Source organism: Passer domesticus, chromosome 25, assembly GCF_036417665.1.
Source record: "Passer domesticus isolate bPasDom1 chromosome 25, bPasDom1.hap1, whole genome shotgun sequence".
Taxonomy (NCBI): Eukaryota; Metazoa; Chordata; class Aves; order Passeriformes; family Passeridae; genus Passer; species Passer domesticus.
Window position 1 is genome coordinate 5,162,537 of NC_087498.1, and position 18,852 is coordinate 5,181,388.

Here is an 18,852-nt window from a genome sequence, read left to right on the forward strand (position 1 = left end):
CGCAGTGCGAAGGGGGTGAAGCGGCTTGGCTTCATCACCCAAATCTTTTTGTTTGCTCGGCGAAAAGTCCGGTTTCTCACGCAAAAATACAGAAAGCCCAGGCGGGGCTGCGCTGTGCCGCTCGTCCCGCTGCTCCTCCGGCGCGACATCCGCAGCGGCACAAAGAGGGGTGGCCCGGGGGCCCCCCTGTCCCGGCACCGCCCGGCCCGGGTCCCCCCGGCCGCGGGGGAGGGTCGGGCGGGCGAGGGGAGGGGAAGGCGAGGAGGGGAGGGCAAAGGAGAGGAGGGCCGGGCCGGCGGCCGCTGCTCGCCGAGCCGGAGCTCGTTTCCTGCTCGCTATCGCCCGGCAGCGCCCAGCTCCGGTCCCTCCCCGCGCCCTGGTCCGTGCCTCAGTTTCCCCTTCCGAGGGGCTGTGGAGGTGAGTGGAGGGTGAGGACGGGCAGAGCATCCTGGGCGTGGGGAGGTCAGGGCTCTGCTGTCCCCGTGTCCCATCCCGAGTCCGGTCCCCTCCGCCCGCCGCGCTGCGAGCATCGCTGCGCAAGGCGGGCACGGGGCTGCAAAACCGAGCGGTAATTCTGCGGTGCTGGCGAGGGCTCAGCTCCCCAAAACCGTGTCCCGCTTGTCCCTGGGACGCTCCGTGGCAGGGTAGCGCTTTTTCTCCGGCTGACCCCTCCCCGCAGCTGCTCCCGGGGGCAGCGGCGTCCCCCCCGCTCCATCCTCGCTGCTTTTCCCCTGCAGCCTCTGAGCTCTGCTGCCCTCGGGACAAAGGGGAAAGAGAGCGGTCCCTGCTCCTCCTCCTCCTCCAGTGCTCCCGTGAGCAGGATGGGGAAGAGCTCTGCTAAGATCCGTGAGGGATGCTCTGTGCATCCTCCCGGAGATGTCTTTGTCGCAGATGTGCTGGGGTAAAGGAGAAGCAGGAAGAGGAGGATGATGTGGGGTGTGAAACCTGGCCGTGACCAGACTTCCTCTTTTTACTAAAATTCAGCTGCAAGAGGCAGGTCCTTCTGTGCACTGGTGCTGGGCAGGGGAGCAGGCTGAGCAGCAAAAATAGGGGGACAAGTGTTGTCTGTGCCCAGGGCTCCCTGGGACATGGCCAGGCTGTGGTGTGTGGATCCCTGGAAAAGCTTAATGCAGGTTTGTCCCCTCTCCTCAGCCCTCCTCCCACAGCTCCATGCTGGGACCTTGCAGAGCTGGGGTGTGCTCATGCACCCACACCCCTGCCTCACACCAGAGCAGCTGACAGGGATTTTTCCCTCCCTCCGAGGATTAAAACCCACCCAAACCAAGGCAGGTTTCTGTGGTGTTGGCCAGGGTGGTTTGCCTGCCCAGTTCCACACCTGGGATGTTTCTCCTGAGCACAATAACATTTGTAAGAGCTCCCAGTGCCTTCACCCCTTCCTGACACCCTCCCAGCTCAGCTGGTGGCTGAAAGCAAGGCTTTGGCCAAGCTGTTGGGTGGTCACAAGAATCCCTCCATCCACCCCTGGCCTTTCACTGGAGGGGCTCTCCTGGGTTCCAGCCCAGCTCAGCAGCCTGGCCTGTGGTGTCCAGGCTGGATCCCAGACCTGGAACAGCCCATCCATAGTGGGATCCCAATCCCAGACCCAGGACAGCCCATCCATCCATGGTGGGATCCCAATCCCAGACCCAGGACAGCCCATCCATGCTGGGATCCCAATCCCAGACCCAGGACAGCCCATCCATCCATGCTGGGATCCCAATCCCAGACCCAGGACAGCCCATCCATCCATGGTGGGATCCCAATCCCAGACCCAGGACAGCCCATCCATGCTGGGATCCCAATCCCAGACCCAGAACAGCCCATCCATGCCAAGATCCCAATCCCAGACCCAGGACAGCCCATCCATGCCAGGATCCCAATCCCAGACCCAGGACAGCCCATCCATGCTGGGATCCCAATCCCAGACCCAGAACAGCCCATCCATGCCAAGATCCCAATCCCAGACCCAGGACAGCCCATCCATCCATGCTGGGATCCCAATCCCAGACCCAGGACAGCCCATCCATCCATGGTGGGATCCCAGTCCCAGACCCAGGACAGCCCATCCATGCCAAGATCCCAATCCCAGACCCAGAACAGCCCATCCATGCCAAGATCCCAATCCCAGACCCAGGACAGCCCATCCATGGTGGGATCCCAATCCCAGACCCAGGACAGCCCATCCATGGTGGGATCCCAATCCCAGACCCAGGACAGCCCATCCATCCATGGTGGGATCCCAATCCCAGACCCAGGACAGCCCATCCATGCTGGGATCCCAATCCCAGACCCAGGACAGCCCATCCATGGTGGGATCCCAATCCCAGACCCAGGACAGCCCATCCATGGTGGGATCCCAATCCCAGACCCAGGACAGCCCATCCATGCCAGGATCCCAATCCCAGACCTGGAACAGCCCATCCATGCTGGGATCCCAATCCCAGACCCAGGACAGCCAGGGTGGGAGCCAGCGCAGCAGCAGCAAGCTGATCTGCTGAAAATCCTCCCAGCTTTCATCAGCTCTGGAGCTGTGTCCTTTCCCACCCTATTTCCACATGCCTGGGAGCCACGTGAGCTCCCAGGCAGCTTCCCCCACCTTCTCCCAAGAGAATGCTTCTCCTGCAAGGGCAGGAGGGACACCCTGACCCGCAGGGAGGGATGGGGTGTCCCTGCTCTGGGGTGCCCCCATGTCTCAGACCCAGCTGATGTCCCCACAGACATTTCTGCAGCCAACCAAAGTGACATGGGATGAGTCAGGGCTGGCTGCATCCCCTCCTCCCCCCTGCCTGCAGGAACAGCGTTAAGGGAAGAAATGCAAGAGGCTTTGATGGAAGGAGCAGAGCCAGAGGCTGCCTAGCACAGGCTGTGCCCTCCTCCACTGCCTCTGGCCTTTGTGAGCTGGAAGCCGGGGTTTTGTGTCGAGCCTGCAGGAACTGAGCTTTCCTAGGAGTTTCTGACCTTGCTCGCAGTTGTCAAGGGGGTTTGAGCGTGCCAGGATAAAATCCTTTCTGCAGGAAACTGAGTAACACAAGGCTTGTTGTTCTGCCTCCTCGGAGCCTCCCTGCCGGGGCGTCGGGGCTGCAGAGCTTTGCCAGGCAGCCCGCTGCCCCTGGCATCCTGTCCAGTGGGAATCCAGGCTGAGATGGGCTTTTATCAGAGCCAGGGGCTGCTCAGGCTGGAGGAGATGCTCCCATCTCCCTGGGGCTGCTGTGGTGGCCCTGGAGGTGACTTGAGCTGCTGGAGGACAGCCCATGTGCACGGGGCACTGGTGCCTGGCAGCCAGCTCTGCCTGGCAGCCTCCCTGGCACAAGGATGGGTGGGAGTGCTGCGAAGTCTCTGGGGAGGTTCCCAGCGCTGCCTCAGTTTCCCCAGGCGCATCCTGTGTCACTAGCAGCGCTCAGGGGAAGAGCAGAAATCTGTCCTCAGGCCTGTCATGAGTGCATGGGCCGTGTCCTCTGTCCCCACTGCCACTCTGGTTGTGCCAGCCCCCACTGGGCTGGCTGCCTTGTCCTATGTCTGCCCAGGAAGGAAGGGGTTAAATGCCCGGATTTCCTGAGTGTGATGCTGGAAGGGAAGGTGACCTGCAGAAGTGATTGGAGGGAAGGTGACCTGCAGAACTGCTTTGCAAGGCACAAGTTTGGTGGTTTTTTGGTTGTTTTTTTTTTTTTTTTCAAGTTCTGCTGTCGGGAAAGTTCTGAGTGAGGCTGAACAAGAAATCCAGCTAGAATTCGGCCTCTCCAGCCAAAATTTGAGTGCTTAAGTAACCTCACACACCCCCAGCTCCCTCCTCCTGCGGGCTGCCTAATTTATTCACGACATCCTTGTCCCACTGCCACCTTCCGGGAGCTGCCACGTGCCCAGATAACACCCAGGGGCCAGAGGGCAAAGAGCTGCGGTTCAAAGGTGGAAGCTCTGCGTCTTCCCCAGCTTTCTTTTCCAGAGGATCCTCCTTGGCAGCCCCGTGTCTGTGCTGGGCTGGGGGAGCCTTTCACAGCCCTGGGCTTGGCCGCAGTGGCTGGAAAAGGCAAAATTTTGTTATTGATGCTCGGGCTGGCAAGACAGAGGGCACAGGCTGGTGCTCAGGGCAGTGCTGGCAGACAGGAGCAAGGGGACCTGGTTCCCTGGGGATGCCAGGGGGTTTTGGGAAGCTTAGGGGGAAATGTGCTGTACCCTTCCTCTCAGCTTCTGTGGCGTGATGGGGCTGCTTGCAGGGTGATTTGACTTTTATTTGACTTCCTCACCGGCGCTTCCTCTGTGCTAATCTGCTTCCACCCGCTGCAGGAGTGGTACAAGGGGAGGTGGGGGAAAAGGTCACCCCATTCCAGCTGGGGGACGGACCCAACCCCGCCACGGGGCTGGGCCTGCCGGCTCCTGCAGCAGCTCTGAGGCTGATTCCTAAAGCCACGAGCTCCCCCCGCAGTGGGGCCAGGGCTGCAGAGGAAGGAAGTGGTGTCTTCTCTCCAAAACAGCTCGCTCTGCTCTTGGCTGTTGCAGGTACCCGCTGCATGGAGGAAGCCACTGGCTGCAGCCACAGCCCTGAGGCCACCGTGGCAGGGTGACACCGTGCCTCTCTGGGGGCAGTGGCAGGGTGACACCGTGCCTCTCTGGGTGCAGCATCCGGGGACAGTTCCATCACTGCTGCCACAAAGTGCCAATTTCAGCAGCACCTGCAGCAGGGAAAGCTGGCACTGGGACGCCAGGTCTGGTACGGGATGAGTTTTGGGGTGGGGATCCAGGAGGGCCCCCTCCCTGCTGACCTCTGCTGTCCCTCTGCCAGGCCCCTGGGTGACACGGAATGAGTGTGCCAGCTGACGAGGCGGGCAACCCGGCCCATGCCATCTTTGAGAGGTTCCTGCGTGCCGGGGAGTGCCGGGAGGTGCTGGGCTGCTTCCTGGAGCTGTGCCAGCAGCTGGGGCTGCAGGGCAGTGGGCTGCAGCTCTACCACGGCCTCAAGGCTGCCCTCAACTACTGGAATGCCAAGGCCCTGTGGAGCAAGCTGGATAAGAAAGCTGGGCACAAGGACTACGAGCAGGGCACAGCCTGTGCTGGCACCAAGGTAAGCGGGGTGTGGGGTTTGGGTCTCTCCCTGCCCTGTGTCCTTGTCTGGGGTGAGAACATCCCCCGGGACACTCTGGCTCTCATCCCAGGAGGATGCAGGATGTGCCAGGCGGGAGGTTGATGGAGTTTAATGGGACAGGATGTTAATTAGCACTGCTCAGCTCCCCGTGGCACGATGCCACCTCAGTGCCACCCAGCAGCAGCGTCCTTCCTCCTCCCAGCTGCCTCTCACTGGGGACATCCCATGGCAGGGCTGAGGGAACTGTCAGGTCCTTTCTGGGAGATAGAAGTAGGATGTCCCCTTGGGGACAGAACCCTGTCCCACAGATGATGGCTTTTGTCCTGGCTGCTGTGCCCCGTTGTCCCAGCCCTGTCCCACAGATGATGGCTTTTGTCCTGACTGCTGTGCCCCGTTGTCCCAGCCCTGTCCCACAGATGATGGCTTTTGTCCTGGCTGCTGTGCCCCGTTGTCCCAGCCCTGTGCAGAAGCTGCCAGGAGACCAAACCCCATCAGGGCTGCAGCAGACCTGCCCCTCATCTCACCCACTGCTTTAATTGCTGCCATTTCCCTGGGTGAAGGCAAGGTTCGGGGGGCGGGGGGCGCCCAATTTGCAGGGACAATCAGGCAGAACAAGGCAATGCTGAGCAGGGCCAGATCCTGGCCCAGCAGGCGGGGAGGCGCTGCCTTGGGGAGCACTGGGGGTTCACCCAAACCCTGTTTTGGGGGCTGACGGCCGCGCCGTGCCCTGGCAGTGCCTGGTGGTGGGCGCCGGCCCCTGCGGGCTGCGGGCTGCCATTGAGCTGGCGCTGCTGGGTGCCCGCGTGGTGCTGCTGGAGAAGCGCGACTCCTTCTCGCGCAACAACGTCCTGCACCTCTGGCCCTTCACCATCCACGACCTGCGCGCGCTGGGCGCCAAGAAGTTCTACGGGCGCTTCTGCACCGGCACGCTGGACCACATCAGTGAGTGTTGGGGGGCCCGGGCTGGCCGTGGGGAGCCCCAGCATTGAGGGGGGCAGCCCTGAGGACCTCCCTCCCCTCCCAGGTATCCGGCAGCTGCAGCTGATCCTGCTGAAGGTGGCTTTGCTCCTGGGCGTGGAGGTGCACATCAATGTGCGGTTCGAGGGGCTCGTTCCCCCCACGGGCAAGGCAGGTACGGTATCTCTGCAGGGTGGGTGGCATTCCTGGGGACAAGGACAGGGCTGTGGGTTATTAGGTTCTGTTTTGTCGGGCCGGGGTTTTATGAGCCTTTAAAAGGGAACCTAATACACCCAAGGATGGCTTGGTTATTACCTTTGGAGGCAAATAATGAGCAGGATGGCTTCTGCTGCAGTGTTAGAAACAGAAAGGTTTAATAAAAGGAAAAACAATAAACAGAAAATCCGAGCCAGGTACAGAGGTCTGCCCCTGGCAGAAACACCTTCACAAAAGCCTCGTGGTTCCTTTGTTCTCTCCTTTTCTACCTTATGGCCCAGGCGGGACTTTTTGGCTTCTATCCAATTAGGTGACCCCAAGGTTTTAGTGAAGTCTCTCGGGTCCTATAAGGTGGCTTTTCCTTTTTTGGGGGACAAAGGCTAGTTTGCCACTCTGTCATTAGGGGGCATTCTCCTACACTCCTTCAACAGGTGGCCCTCTGAGCCCCCCCATCACTCTGCTAGCCCAGGGCGTGCCTTTTTGTGGGGATGAGATGCAGCTCCCTGGGGACCAGCACGTTGATGACCACCCCTCTCCCTGCAGGTGGCTGGCAGGCTGTGCTGCAGCCCAGCTCCTCTCCCCTCACCCACTACGAGTTCGACGTCCTCATCTCAGCTGGCGGTGGCAAATTCGTCCCTGAAGGTGACAGCAGGTGTCCCTGGAACCCCAGGACCAATATGGGGGGCTGGCTGGGGGCTCACGGCTCTCCCCTCCTGCAGGGTTCAAGCGGAAGGAGACGCGTGGAAAGTTGGCCATTGGCATCACCACCAACTTCATCAACCGCCACAGCCGGGCCGAGGTGGAGGTGGCTGAGATCAGCGGCGTGGCCCGCATCTACAACCAGAAGTTCTTCCAGAACCTCTACAACAAAACGGGTCAGTGGTCCTGTGGTCCCAACCCCCCCATGTGGGGTGTTGGGGGCTCCTGCTCCTCCTGAGGGAGCTGGAGGCTCAGCCCCAGGATGTCCCCAGTAATGGGGTGCATGTCCCCACATGGTGCCCCATTGCAGGGGACGTTTGGTGTCCGAGCCCAGTGCTGGGACACCCCGTGGCCTTGGCTCAGCCCCTTCCCTGTCACCAGGCATTGACCTGGAAAACATCGTGTACTACAAGGATGACACTCACTACTTCGTCATGACGGCCAAGAAGCAGAGCCTGCTCAAGAAGGGGGTCATCCTCCAGGTGAGAAGGGCAGGATCTGACCCTGGGATCTCACAGCAACGGGCAGCTGAAAGCCTTGGAAGTGGGATGCAAATTGTGGATGCTGGTTTGACTACCTGGGGTGGTAGGGCCTGCAGCAGTCCTGTGCCACAGGAAAAATCCTTCCAGGGCACTGAGAGTGCAGTGGCACAGCTGCACCCTAGAGCTGAGGGACAAACATCAGGCTGAGGGACAAACATCACCTCCCACACCCCAGTCAGCTTCACCCCATCCCCACAGGACAAAGCGGACATCGAGAGCCTCCTGGCTCCGGACAACGTGAACCGGGATGCCCTCCTTAGCTATGCCAAAGAAGCTGCCAACTTCTCCACCAACTACTGCCTGCCCGAGCTGGAGTTTGCCCTCAACCACCGGGAGCTGCCGGATGTCGACATGTTCGACTTCACCTGCATGACGCGCTCGGAGAACGCGGCGCTGGTGCGGGAGCACAACGGGAGCCGTGTGCTCCTGGGGCTGGTGGGCGACTGCCTGGTGGAGGTGAGAGCTTCCCCTGCAGCACCCCTCACGCCCCCATCTCCCTCTCCTTGCAAGGTGCATTGGTTGCAATGTATTTCCCCCCCTCTTAAGTGCTTCTCATCCCAATCGCCCGGCGTGCTCCATCCTTGGGTGGGCTCCCAGCATGTTTTGGGGAGGTTATCCCCTTCTCCAGCCCCACCGGAGATTTGGGGTTGGTTCAGGATGGAGGAGCAGCCCAGCTGTCCCCAAACGCAGCTGTGCTGGCCGGGGATGAGATGTGCACCCCTCCTCTCCGTGCGCGTCCTGCCGCCGCTCCCTCTTTCATCCCCGGCCAAGCCTGGCAGCTGCCAGCCTCCTCCCAGCTGCCCCGACCAGCCATGCAACTCCAGCTGCAGCTCTGCCTTTCCCTCTGCAGCCCTTCTGGCCGCTGGGCACCGGGGTGGCCAGGGGCTTCCTGGCTGCCTTCGATGCAGCGTGGATGGTGCGGCGGTGGGCGGCCGGGACGCCCCCGCTGGAGGTGCTGGCTGAGAGGTGAGTGTGCCCATCCCGCTGGGCAGGGTCTGCAGCGCGTGAGGATGGCAGCAGTGACGCCAGCTTTGTCCCTTGCACGCAGGGAGAGCATCTACCAGCGCCTCTCGCAGACGTCCCCGGACAACACCAACAAGAACATCAGCCAGTACAGCATCGACCCGGCCACGCGCTACCCCAACATTAACCTGCAGGCCATCAAAGCCAGCCAGGTACCTGGGCAGGTCCTGCCGTGGGACAGCCAGCCAGCCCAGCCTCCCTGGCTGTCAGGGTGACACTGATTTCCCCAGTCCCCTGTCCCCAAGGGGTGTGGGACTGAAGCTGTTAGCCCACAGGACCTTGGATGTGTTGCCCACTGTGGATGGCAGAGGGTTCTGGAGGGTTTGGGGGGGGGTGCCCAGGTGTCCCCCTTGCCAGGGCCACCTCCTGCATGGTGTCATTGGTGGTGACCCACCACTGGCATGTCCCCATTGGCAGGTCAAGGACCTCTACCTCGTGGGCATGGTGGAGGTGGACCACAAGAGGAAGAGTGACAACCGGCTCAGCACGGGTAGGAGCAACCAGTCCTGCCCCATCCCCTCCAGCAGCCCGTGCCCAAGTGGCTGCTGCCCTGATTTTCCTCCCCATCCCTGTTTCTTGCACCCTGGCCTGTGTCCAGCAGGCTGTGCTGGTGACACCAATGGTTTCTGTCCCCTCTGCTCGTGGGGACTCAGCCCCTGCTGCCCTCTGGGGAGGAGGCTGTGTCCCTCCAGGCTGCACAGATGCTGAGCCATGAAATATTGACAGATGCTTTCTCTGCATAGTCATTGAGACTGTGGGGAGGGCTGTGGGGGGCAGGGGGTGTCTCGGGTTGCTCCCATGGGATCCCTTTCCTCTTAAAGCGTGGAGTCTGAGGCAGGAGGTGGACGGGGGGGTGTCCCCTGTCTCTGCCTCCCCAGTGGCCCCTGGAGCTGTCTGTGAAGAGCTGCTGAGCTGGTGCCAGGCCAGCACGGCTGGATACCCTGGCGTGGCCGTGACCAACTTCAGCACCTCCTGGACCAGCGGCTTGGCCCTCTGTGCCCTCATCCACCGCTTCCGCCCCGACCTGCTGTGAGTGCCTGGCAGCCCCAGAGCCCTCCACCCTGCCCAGCCCACCCTGATGGCAGCCGTGTCCCCCCGCAGGGACTTTGACTCCGTGGACCCCCAGGACGCCGTTCAGACCCACCAGATGTTGCTGGACATAGCAGAGCAGGAGCTGGGCATCCAGCCTGTCCTCTCCAGTGCTGAGATGGCCAGCTTGACAGAGCCCGACCGCCTGGACCTCATCACCTACCTCAGCCACTTCTATCAAATTTTTGGGACCTCTCCAGGTGTGAGATTTTGGGGGGATTTGGCCCATCCTGGGCTGCACTGGGGCTGGCTGGGTGGGTCCCACCAAAATGGCTGTGTCCTGTGCAGAGGTGGAGGTCAGCAAGAAGCCACTGTCTCCCCCTGGCACACGAGGAGCCATCCTCTTCCTCAGCAAGCTGCAGAAGAGCCGGAACCTGGCACACAAACGTGCCCAGGTGAGGGACCCCCACCCACACCCTCGCGGCACACCAAAACCGTGTCACGCTCCCCACCCTGACCAGCCCCTTTGGGTTTGCAGGACGGTGCCCAGAAGGACAGCGAGGCCAAGAGGAGCCGCAGGGACGCTGAGGTGGGTCTGCCCCAGGTGCCCCGAGGGGGCCCTGCTGGGGTGCAGCTGTGCTGGGGGGAGAGTGGGGGGCTGACCCTGCCCTTGGGTCACTTGTAGCTGGACACGGGGCTGGATGGAGACACTCTGGACAGTGCCCACGAGCCGCCACAAGCCACCGTGATGGACCCAGGGCAGGTTGGTCCTTGTGTCACCTTGGGGTGGAGTGTCCAGCTCAGGCCAGGGGGGCACCAGGAGGGCACCAGTGGCTGGCAGGGCCAAGTCAAGGGCCGGGACCAGATCTGCACAAGCGAACGCCCACATGCTCCCAGCTCCTCCCTGCCTGTTTCCTGACCCAACTGGTTTTCCGGAGCCAAGATTTGCCACTCCCTCACCCAGACCCGGCGCTGCGAGAGGGGCACAGCCCTGCCCGTGCCCCCATGGCTGCTGGCACAGCCACAGGGCAGGGTGGGCGCCCGGCGCCCGCTGCCAGCGCTGCCTGTCCTCTCTCCCCGCAGCCTCCGAGGGACAGGACGGGGGAGAACAGCGACGCCTGCTACTTCTGCGGGCGCCGTGTGTACATCGTGGAGCGGGCCAGCGCCGAGGGACGCTTCTTCCACCGCGGCTGCTTCCAGTGCCGGCGCTGCGGGGCCACACTGCGCCTGGGCGACTACGCCTTCCACGAGGAGGATGGTGAGGCAGCTTTAGGGAGAGGGAAGGCTTGGGGCATGGCAGGTTGTCCACCTGGCAGCTTGTCACATGGGTTCACCCACCCTGCTCTCCGCTCTCCTCTCAGGTAATTTTTACTGCTCGCTGCACTACCCCAATGCACCCAGCATGGATCTGCCCCGGGATGAGGCTCCAGCGCTGCCTGATGGGGTAAAGCACCCCAAAGCCCTGGAGGGGATGGAGGAAAGGCAGAATGTTTGGGTGTGGCCCTGTGCTGCATCACCCCTCTGCTCTGCTCTGCTGCAGGATGCTGGTGCTGCTGCCCACCCGCCCCCAGATGCTGGCAGGTCGTGTGTGTCCCCCATGGAGTGGGCACCCAGCCCGCTTCAGCCCACCCCAGCAGCCCCACAGGCAGGGGAAGAGCCTGGGGACGTTGAGGACACGGCGGATACTGGTGACACGGAGGAGCAGGAGCTGCTGGCACAGCCTGGGGGGGATGTGAGGGAAGAGGAGGTTCCCAGAGCGGAGCCCCGAGGGACAGCAGAGGAGGGTGAGGAGAGTGGGGGCAGGAGGAAGATCGTCCTCACACCGCTGGAGAAGCTCAGCCTGTCCACGCTGAACCTCACCAGTGAAGCTGAGCCCGAGCCTCCACTGAAGCCAGCTCGTCTGAGGCTCCCAGCAGCACCTGAGGCCCTCCCTGCCCTGCGGCAGGGACAAGGCGCCTGGGAGGAGGAGGAGGAGGAGGAGGAGGAGAAAATTGACATGGAGAAAGGTAGGTGGTACAAACTGGAGTGTCCAGATGAGCAGAGCTCTCAGTCCCTGCTGGACCCCGCTGTATCCCACATGAGGAACCAGCCTGAAACGGCTCTTTTTGGGGCAGATTTGGAGGACAGTGACAGCGAGGAGGGGGAGGAAGAGGAGGAGAAAGAGGAGGAGGAGGACACAGGCCTTGGCATCATGAAAGAGTTGGTGAGGATTTTCCCCAAGGGATGGTGGCATCACCAGCACAGGTGGCAGCTGGGGCTCTTGCTCCTCTCACAGAGGCATCAGGTCTGGCTCAGCTGTGGCTGCCAAGGCAGGAGGTGCCTGGTGCAGGCACTGACCCCCCTGCCCGTGCCACCCTCCTTTCACAGTACCCAGACCCCAGGGAAGAGGAGAAATTCCCCACCTGGAAGCGCACACTGGCCCGCCGGGCCAGGGAATCCCAGATGAAGAGGTTCTGCAAAGCCCAGGTAACCCCAGAGGGGAGAGCCAGGTCCCTGTCCCCTGCATCCTGTCCCCCAGGTTCCCTGCACCCTGTCCCCTCTGTCCTGCAGCTGGTGGCCGTGTGCTGGCCTGCAGGAGAGTGCTGCCCTTCTCTTCCAGGCCATCCAGAGGCGGCTGGAGGAGATCGAGGTGACGTTCCGGGAGCTGGAGCAGCAGGGCATCAAGCTGGAGAAGTTACTCCGGGATGAGAATGGTAAAGCCAGGGTGGACGGAGCACTGTGACCCTGCAATGGGGGTCTGCACCCTGCTGACCATTCCCCTGTCCTGCAGAGAGCCTGGCTGACCAGCAGACACAGTGGACAAACCAGCTGCTGTACCTGGTCCAGAAGAAGAACAACCTGATGAGCGAGGAGTCGGACCTCATGATCGCGTGAGCCCTGGGGGATGCTCCCTGCTCGCTGTGGGGACTCAGCTCACCCCAATCCCCTGCCAAGGCAGTAGCCAGCACACCCTCTTCCTCCCCACAGGGTGCAGGAACTGAAGCTGGAGGAGCAGCAGTGTCAGCTTGACGAGAAGCTCCGGAGTTACATGAACAAGGAGGGTGAGTGTCAGCGCGGGCCAGGGAGAGGATCCCTCTGCACAGTGCAGGGAGCAGGTCAGGGCTTGTGGCCTTCCCAGCCCTACTCTGGCTCTTTGCTCCCACAGATGCCCTGAAGACACCTGAGGATGAGAAGGCTGAGCAGGAGATCCTGAAGCAGCTGGTGGAGGTGGTGAACAAGCGGAATGTCCTCATCCAGCTGCAGGAGGAGAAGCGGCTCAGCGAGCTGCGGGCTTGACCCGCACGGCCCCGCGGCCACCAGGTCCTCCCTGGGGACCAGCAGAGTGTGAGTGAGTGAGTCCTGGGCTGAGCACCACCCTGAGCTACCTCTGGAGGTGGCAATGCCCCAGGTGCCAGCAGCTGCCACAGCAAATCCAGCTCCCTGCTTGCCAAATCTGTCGCGGAGGGGCCAGACCCGCTGGTGGATGCCCACGGAGGAGACACCAAGAAGCACTCAGCCCACTTGGGGTGCATCCTGTGCATGGCTGGAGTGCCTTTGCCTTGTGCTGCCTGGAAAACAAGACTGGAGGGGACTGCAAAAGGGGGCCGTGGTGGCTCCCAGCAGCAAGGAGGGACTGGCCACCAGAGGCAGGCCTGTATGTGCAGGGGCACCTTCAGGAATGGTCCCTCAAAGCCACCCTGGGACATCCTTCCCAGCGGAGGGTTTCATGCCAGTCTGGACTGTCCATCTCAAGGGACATCTGGCTGTACAAGTTGGGGCCACTGACAGACAGACTGGGCTGGTCCAGCTGCTCTGCACCGCTGCTTTTGGATGCCACGTCCACGCTGTCCCCAGCTGCTGCAGGAAACCAGGGTCAGAACCCTACCAGGGAAGGGCTTTTTGTCCAGGAGCTCCTATGGGAATTGTGCTCAGGACAAGGACAAGGGACACCAGTGGCTGTGCCCTGCTTGCCCCTTTGGGATTTCTTCTGCTTGGCAATGCCACCCTGGCCTGAAATGCCCCTGGAGTCCCTGGCTGTTGCTTCTGTGGCCAAATGGTGCTCATGGCACCCCAGATGTGTTGGGATGGGGGTTCCAGGCGTAGGTTCCTCTCTTAGCAACACCACCCTGTGCTCAGCCCTCGTCCTGCCATTCCCCCCAGCACCTCCTCCAACCCTCCCTGTGTTTGTACCAGCCCTACAATCCTGCTGCAAACCCCCTCCCCTCAAATAAAGCCCCCCTGACCCGGTGCCAAAGGTTAAAATATTGCCTTTATTTTCCATCAGTCAGGACTGGTTGCCAGAACAGCCACCAGTTTAAACTTTGAGGCCACCCCAGGCAAGGGGAGCCTTAGTGTTTCAAGCCTTCCAGCCAGGCCAGTGGGTCCCTCCATGTACAAAAGAGTGTATTTAAAAAGACAGCAATAAAAATCTGCCTCCATTGTGGTTCTCACAGGGGTCAATGCAATAAATCTACCCCAAAAAAACCTTAATTTCACCCAGAGGCAGCTGCCAAACCTGCACTACCGCATTGGCTGCAGTGCCTAAGACCTGAAGTCAGCTAAAAACAAGGATGAAAAAGGGGACGTAGTGTGGGCAAGGGGACACTGTGGGACACCCAGAGCCTCAGCTCAGCCTTCACTGGGACGCTCCTGCAGGGCCCTCAGCACCATCCACATCTGGTCCTCGGTGCCGTGCAGCATCTTCACCTCCATGGTGTGGAACAGGTGCAGGCCGGCGGCGAGGACGAGCACGCCGAGGGCGAGGAAGGCCAGCAGGCAGAAGGAGAGCTTGGGGAAGGGCTGCCCCGCGCCCAGCCCAGCCAGCGTGCCCAGCGCAGCTGCAGCCTGCAGCAGCAGCAGCAGCAGGGCCAGCACGGCCATCCTGCCCGAGGAGTAGCGCTGCCGCCGCGCCGCCTGCAGCCCCGCGCCCACCTCTGTCCGTGCCTCTGTCAGCACGTCTGCCAGGGCCAGGTCTGTGAGGACAGCGGCCCTCAGCAGGGTGGGACCCCCACATACCATCCCTACACCCCCCATAGCACCCCAACAGCCTGCTCCCCATCCCCACTGCCCTGCAGCCCTCCACAAGGGGAAACATCCCCAAAAAACTCCGTCCAACTCCACCAGTCCATCCACCAGCCCCCCAGCACACAGGGGATGCTGGCAGCAGCCCCCCGACTCACCAGCTGTGCCAAGGGTGGCACCTGCAGGCTGTCCCTGCCTCTGGATGTGCAGTGTTGCCATCACAGCTTCATGGTCTGAGAAGGGGATGTCCACGCCTGGGGCTCGCCCCGTGGTGGTCTTCAGCTCTTCACACTTCACCGTGAAGCTGGAGATGGCCTGGGTGGGGGGACAAGGGGGTCACAGCAGTGCCTCAGCCCCAGCACTCACAGCTGGTGGGCAGACACCCCCTTACCTTGCAGAGGATGTAGTCAGGGTAGTTACCTTGTAGAGGATGTAGTCAGGGTAGTTACCTTGTAGAGGATGTAGTCAATGCGGATGCCCAGCGGGAAGGGCAGCAGCTCTGCCTTGTCAGTGAAGCAGTTGTCAGGGACAAGGGTGCAGCCGTTCTTACAGCCCTGGGACAAGAGCCTGGCTGAGCTGGGGGCTCTTGGCGTGCCCTGGGACCCCTCTCAGCCCCTCAGCTCACCTCAAAGTGCATGGCCTCAGCAAAGGCGTCCTGCAGCCCCGTCCAGCCGCGCAGCAGCCGGATGCCCACATCTTCAGGGTGCATGTTTAGGTCCCCTCCCAGCAGCACCACATCTGCTGCCTTTGAGGTGTGTCTGAGGGGACAGGGGTGGCTGTCCTTGCCTGCCCTGCCTGCCACCCCACTGGAGTGACTGGGACCTGCCCAGTGCTCCTCCACCTTATTCCTGAGTGGGACTGGTGCAAATGGGAGCTCTCTGCAGTGCAAGCCCCAGGGGTGCCCACAGTGTCCTGGGGGCATGCAGGGGACACCCACGGCTGCTCACCGGATGAACTGTGCCAGCTCCCAGGCCTGCACCAGCCGGTGGGGCAGGTAGGCGTCCTTGTCCCGGCAGTACTCGGCGTGCAGCTGGAGAGAGAGGGAAAGCAAAGGGGCTGTGACTCCTGCCCTGCTCCCAGGCTCCCTGCAAACCCACCCAACCCCTCCAAACAGCCCCTGCCAACACCTCTGTCTTTATTTCACCCCCACTGGGGAGAGCATGGGGTGCTCACCCCAGTGCACAACCAGGTTATGGGTCCCTGCCCCGAGCAGTGTTTTATTAAATCAGTGCATAGTCCAGGGCAGAGAGCAGGGTTAAAGCAAAGGGACAGTAAAACAGGATATGGCCACTCATTCCCCTCCTCCCCATTGTTCCCCCATGCTGGGTTCCTCCCTGGCTTGCTCACGTGGGTGACGTAGACGTTGAAGATGATCCCTGAGATCTTCATAATGACGAGACCGACGGACTTGCCGCAGAACCAGTCCCCGTGCTGGAGCTGCCCGAGGGGAAGAAGGGCAGGACAGGGCTACTGAGGCTCTGTGAGGACGGCCACCACGGTGCCACGTGCCCCCCACCCCACTCACCATGTAGGGGTACCCATTGAGTGAGTACTGGTAGAGGAGCGTGTCCAGAATAGGGAACCTGGAGAAGATGCAGAGGCCGCTGCCGATCACCCCACTGTGGAGGGAAGAAGCACAGTGAGGAGACCCTAAAACCTCTGCCTTGCCCTAGCCCCAGGCCAGGAGGACTCCCCAGGTGCCTGGACCCCAATGTGCTCCTGTGAGCACTCCACTGCCCAGGCATGGGGTCTTCCACAGCAACAGAGGTGACCTAAAGGACTCGTAGTGGTCTCTGCAAGAGGCAAACCCCAAGGACATGGCACAGCCCTGGCACTGCCCCACAGCCAGCCCCAGGGGGCTGACCTTGCCCTCCTCACCTGCGGAAGTAATGGGAGAAGGGATAACAGCCTGCTAGTTTCACCTTCAGGTCGCTGTAGTCCTGCTCGCTCCACACCTGGAGGACAGAGGGACAGGCAAGGAACAGTCATGCCCATCTCCCGGGCTGGGAGTGGGCACTCAGCTCTCCAGCTGGCCTCACCTCCTGGAGCAGCACCAGGTCAAAGCCCTCCTGGCGCAGCGTGTCCCCGATGAGCCGCACGCGCTGCTGCCGCCGCTTGCTCAGGTAGCGGATGGCCCTGCCACAGAGGGTGACAGTCAAAGCCTGGGGACAGGGTCATGGGGGCTCTTGGGGCCACTGTGACCCCAAATGAGGGAGAGAAACAGGGCTCCAGTACCGGCAGAAGCAAACAGGAAAGATGGGAAGAGGAAAAGGCTGTGTGAGGACGAGATGCAGGGAGGCTGTTTGGGGACAGCTTCTCCTGCCTGCAGAACTGAGGCAGCTCATCCTTGCTTGGGGTGCAATTGTGGGGTTTTTCTGGGGCTAACAAGCATGGAAGGGACAGGAGGCACTACCCAGCCAAGCACCTCATGACCCTCCGGGCGGGGAGAGTGGTGAGACCCCAAAATGAAGGAGCCACAAAGTTAACCCCAAGGTGGGACCCCTCCCCAGCGTGGTGCCCCTCTCTCCCCCCACACAGCCTGGCACAGCCTGGCCAGGCCTGGACTCACCAGCAGTTGAGGTTGAAGATACGGAGGCGCAGGGTGGGCTCTCCCTCCATGCCTGCTCTGGGGGTCAGCGGGCAGTGCCAGGCAGAGCAGGGACCTGCAGGAGCGGGCAGGAGCAGGAGCCAGTGCAGGCAGCGGGACAGGGCCAAGGAGCCAGGCGGGGAAGGCGGAAGGGCTGAGCTGAGGCAAAGGAAGGAAGAAAGGAAGGAAGGAAAAGTGCTTGGGGTGCTCCAGGCCTTTCGCCTCCTTTCCTGAACACAAGGACCACCCCGAACCCTAAAATGCCCCCGTACAGGGATCCGTGTACCCAAAGCACCCATGGGACCCTACAACCAGTGGCTGGGGACACCGGTGGGCTACAGGGCTCAACCCCTCTGCCTGTCAGTGAGTTGTGCTCCAGGATGGAATTTCATCCTGGTTTCACAGTGGAGCTGCGAGGCGCGGCCATGGGACACGGTCACGCACCTCCCACTCGGGAAGCCCGCGGATCCTTCTCGGACCCCAAACCCCGACAGAGGCAGCAGCTCCGGAGCAGCCCCGGCTCTCCGCCAGCTCCGCTCCCCCCGTGCCTGACCCCGTGCCATTGCCTAATTTCCGCTGTCGGAGCCGAAAAGAGCAGCCCCGGAGCTCCAGGAGAGCGGCGCGGGCAGCCGAGCTCTGCCGGCCCCGGCGGGCTCATCCCGCTCCCGAGCCGCGGTAATTAATTAATGCCGGCGGCTTCCAGCGAGGCTGAGCCCCCAGGGGCGCTCCCGGAGGGCTGCGGCGGGAGCGGGACAGCGGCAACAGGTGGAGCGGGGACGGGAGCGGGGACAGGAGAGGGGACAGGAGAGGGGACACAGGAGAGGGGACACAGGACAGCGGGGACACAGGAGAGCGGGGACGGGAGCGGGACAAGCGGGGAAGCGGAGCAGTAGGAGGAGCGGAGCTCCAGGAAGAGCGGAGCCGCAGGACGAGCGGGGGAGGCAGCGGGGAACCGGAGGAGCTGCGGGAGGAACGGGGCGGGCACCGGAGCAACAGGCGGAGCGGGGCCGGGAGGAACGGGAGCGGGACGAGCGGGGCCGGGAGGAATGGGATGGGAGGATCAGGACCAGGAGCCGCGGGGCCGGGAGGAGCAGGACCAGGAGCCGCGGGGCCGGGAGGAACGGGACCGGGGGGAACAGGACCGGGACGAGCGGGACGGGGAGGAACGGGACCGGGAGCAGCGGGGCCGGGGGGAACGGGACGGGAGGAACGGGACCAGGAGGAGCGGGAGCAGCGGGGCCGGGAGCGGACCTGCGGCGGGCCGGGAGCGGCGCGGGGCCGCGGGACTACGCGTCCCGGCAGGCAGCGGAGCGGGGCGGAAGGGGCAGGACCGGGACCGGGGCCGGGGTGGGGAATGGGGCCGGGATGGGTGGAGGGAACCCGGGCGGGTGTGGTGGGTGTAACGGGGTGGGATGGGTGTAACGGGGGGATAACGGCGTGCGGGGGCATAACGGGGTCCGGGAGGGATGTCGGGGTGCGGGATAGCGGGGTGCGGGAGGGATGGGGTGCAGGAGGATAGCGGGGTGCGGGGGGGAAGTCGAAGTGCGGGGGGGATGGCGGGGTGCGGGAGGGATGGGGTGCAGGGGGGAAGTCGAAGTGCGGGGGGGATTGCGGGGTGCGGGAGGGATAACGGGGTGCGGGGGGGATTGCGGGGTGCTGGGGGCTCGCGGGACGGGGGAAACGGCTGCGGGTGAAACACGAGTGTCCCTGAGTGGAGGATG

The 18,852-nt window shown here is 62.6% G+C and overlaps 2 protein-coding genes across 8 annotated transcripts; one reads left to right on the forward strand and one right to left on the reverse strand.

Moving 5' to 3' along the window:
* Positions 1 to 268: 268 nt before the first annotated feature.
* On the forward strand, positions 269 to 13,973 carry MICAL1 (microtubule associated monooxygenase, calponin and LIM domain containing 1). Of its 5 annotated transcripts, none has more exons than XM_064398865.1 (26): positions 269 to 417; positions 4,495 to 4,705; positions 4,778 to 5,056; positions 5,812 to 6,019; positions 6,102 to 6,209; positions 6,794 to 6,892; positions 6,970 to 7,125; positions 7,331 to 7,431; positions 7,690 to 7,947; positions 8,342 to 8,457; positions 8,540 to 8,666; positions 8,932 to 9,004; positions 9,336 to 9,543; positions 9,616 to 9,803; positions 9,892 to 9,998; positions 10,082 to 10,132; positions 10,229 to 10,306; positions 10,627 to 10,801; positions 10,905 to 10,987; positions 11,084 to 11,549; positions 11,658 to 11,746; positions 11,911 to 12,009; positions 12,143 to 12,236; positions 12,314 to 12,413; positions 12,511 to 12,584; positions 12,689 to 13,973. In XM_064398865.1, exons 3-26 carry the CDS (start codon positions 4,796 to 4,798, stop codon positions 12,817 to 12,819), a joined length of 3,450 nt encoding a protein of 1,149 aa, XP_064254935.1. In that variant the 5' UTR covers positions 269 to 417; positions 4,495 to 4,705; positions 4,778 to 4,795; the 3' UTR covers positions 12,820 to 13,973. The 5 variants fall into 5 exon arrangements, with proteins under 5 accessions (XP_064254935.1, XP_064254934.1, XP_064254937.1 ...); XM_064398864.1 differs by having other exon boundaries at positions 4,495 to 4,700; XM_064398867.1 differs by having other exon boundaries at positions 4,495 to 4,700; positions 9,393 to 9,543.
* Positions 13,774 to 18,450, reverse strand: SMPD2 (sphingomyelin phosphodiesterase 2). 3 transcript variants are annotated; one of them, XM_064398870.1, is made up of 11 exons: positions 18,383 to 18,450; positions 17,114 to 17,285; positions 16,584 to 16,680; positions 16,423 to 16,499; positions 16,070 to 16,163; positions 15,892 to 15,981; positions 15,492 to 15,574; positions 15,170 to 15,302; positions 14,994 to 15,098; positions 14,703 to 14,859; positions 13,774 to 14,495 (listed from the first exon to the last, which is right to left on the reverse strand). In XM_064398870.1, the coding sequence occupies exons 2-11, from the start codon at positions 17,161 to 17,163 to the stop codon at positions 14,152 to 14,154; spliced, it is 1,230 nt and encodes a 409-aa protein (XP_064254940.1). In that variant the 5' UTR covers positions 17,164 to 17,285; positions 18,383 to 18,450; the 3' UTR covers positions 13,774 to 14,151. The 3 variants fall into 3 exon arrangements, with proteins under 3 accessions (XP_064254940.1, XP_064254942.1, XP_064254939.1); XM_064398872.1 differs by having other exon boundaries at positions 17,114 to 17,290; positions 18,383 to 18,423; XM_064398869.1 differs by lacking the exon at positions 18,383 to 18,450 and having other exon boundaries at positions 17,114 to 17,906.
* Positions 18,451 to 18,852: the final 402 nt, after the last annotated feature.

Bases quoted from the DNA above. Each gene is read 5' to 3' on its own strand.
- MICAL1 (XM_064398865.1), top strand. From the start codon at position 4,796: ATGAGTGTGCCAGCTGACGAGGCGGGCAACCCGGCCCATGCCATCTTT. The intron at 10,988-11,083 runs GTAAAGCACCCC...GCTCTGCTGCAG, and splicing joins CTCCAGCGCTGCCTGATGGG to GATGCTGGTGCTGCTGCCCA. The intron at 11,550-11,657 runs GTAGGTGGTACA...TTTTTGGGGCAG, and splicing joins GAAAATTGACATGGAGAAAG to ATTTGGAGGACAGTGACAGC.
- SMPD2 (XM_064398869.1), bottom strand. From the start codon at position 17,430: ATGGGTGCTTTGGGTACACGGATCCCTGTACGGGGGCATTTTAGGGTT. The intron at 15,575-15,891 runs GTGAGCAAGCCA...CTCTCTCTCCAG, and splicing joins TCAACGTCTACGTCACCCAC to CTGCACGCCGAGTACTGCCG. The intron at 15,099-15,169 runs GTGAGCTGAGGG...CTCTTGTCCCAG, and splicing joins CTGAGGCCATGCACTTTGAG to GGCTGTAAGAACGGCTGCAC.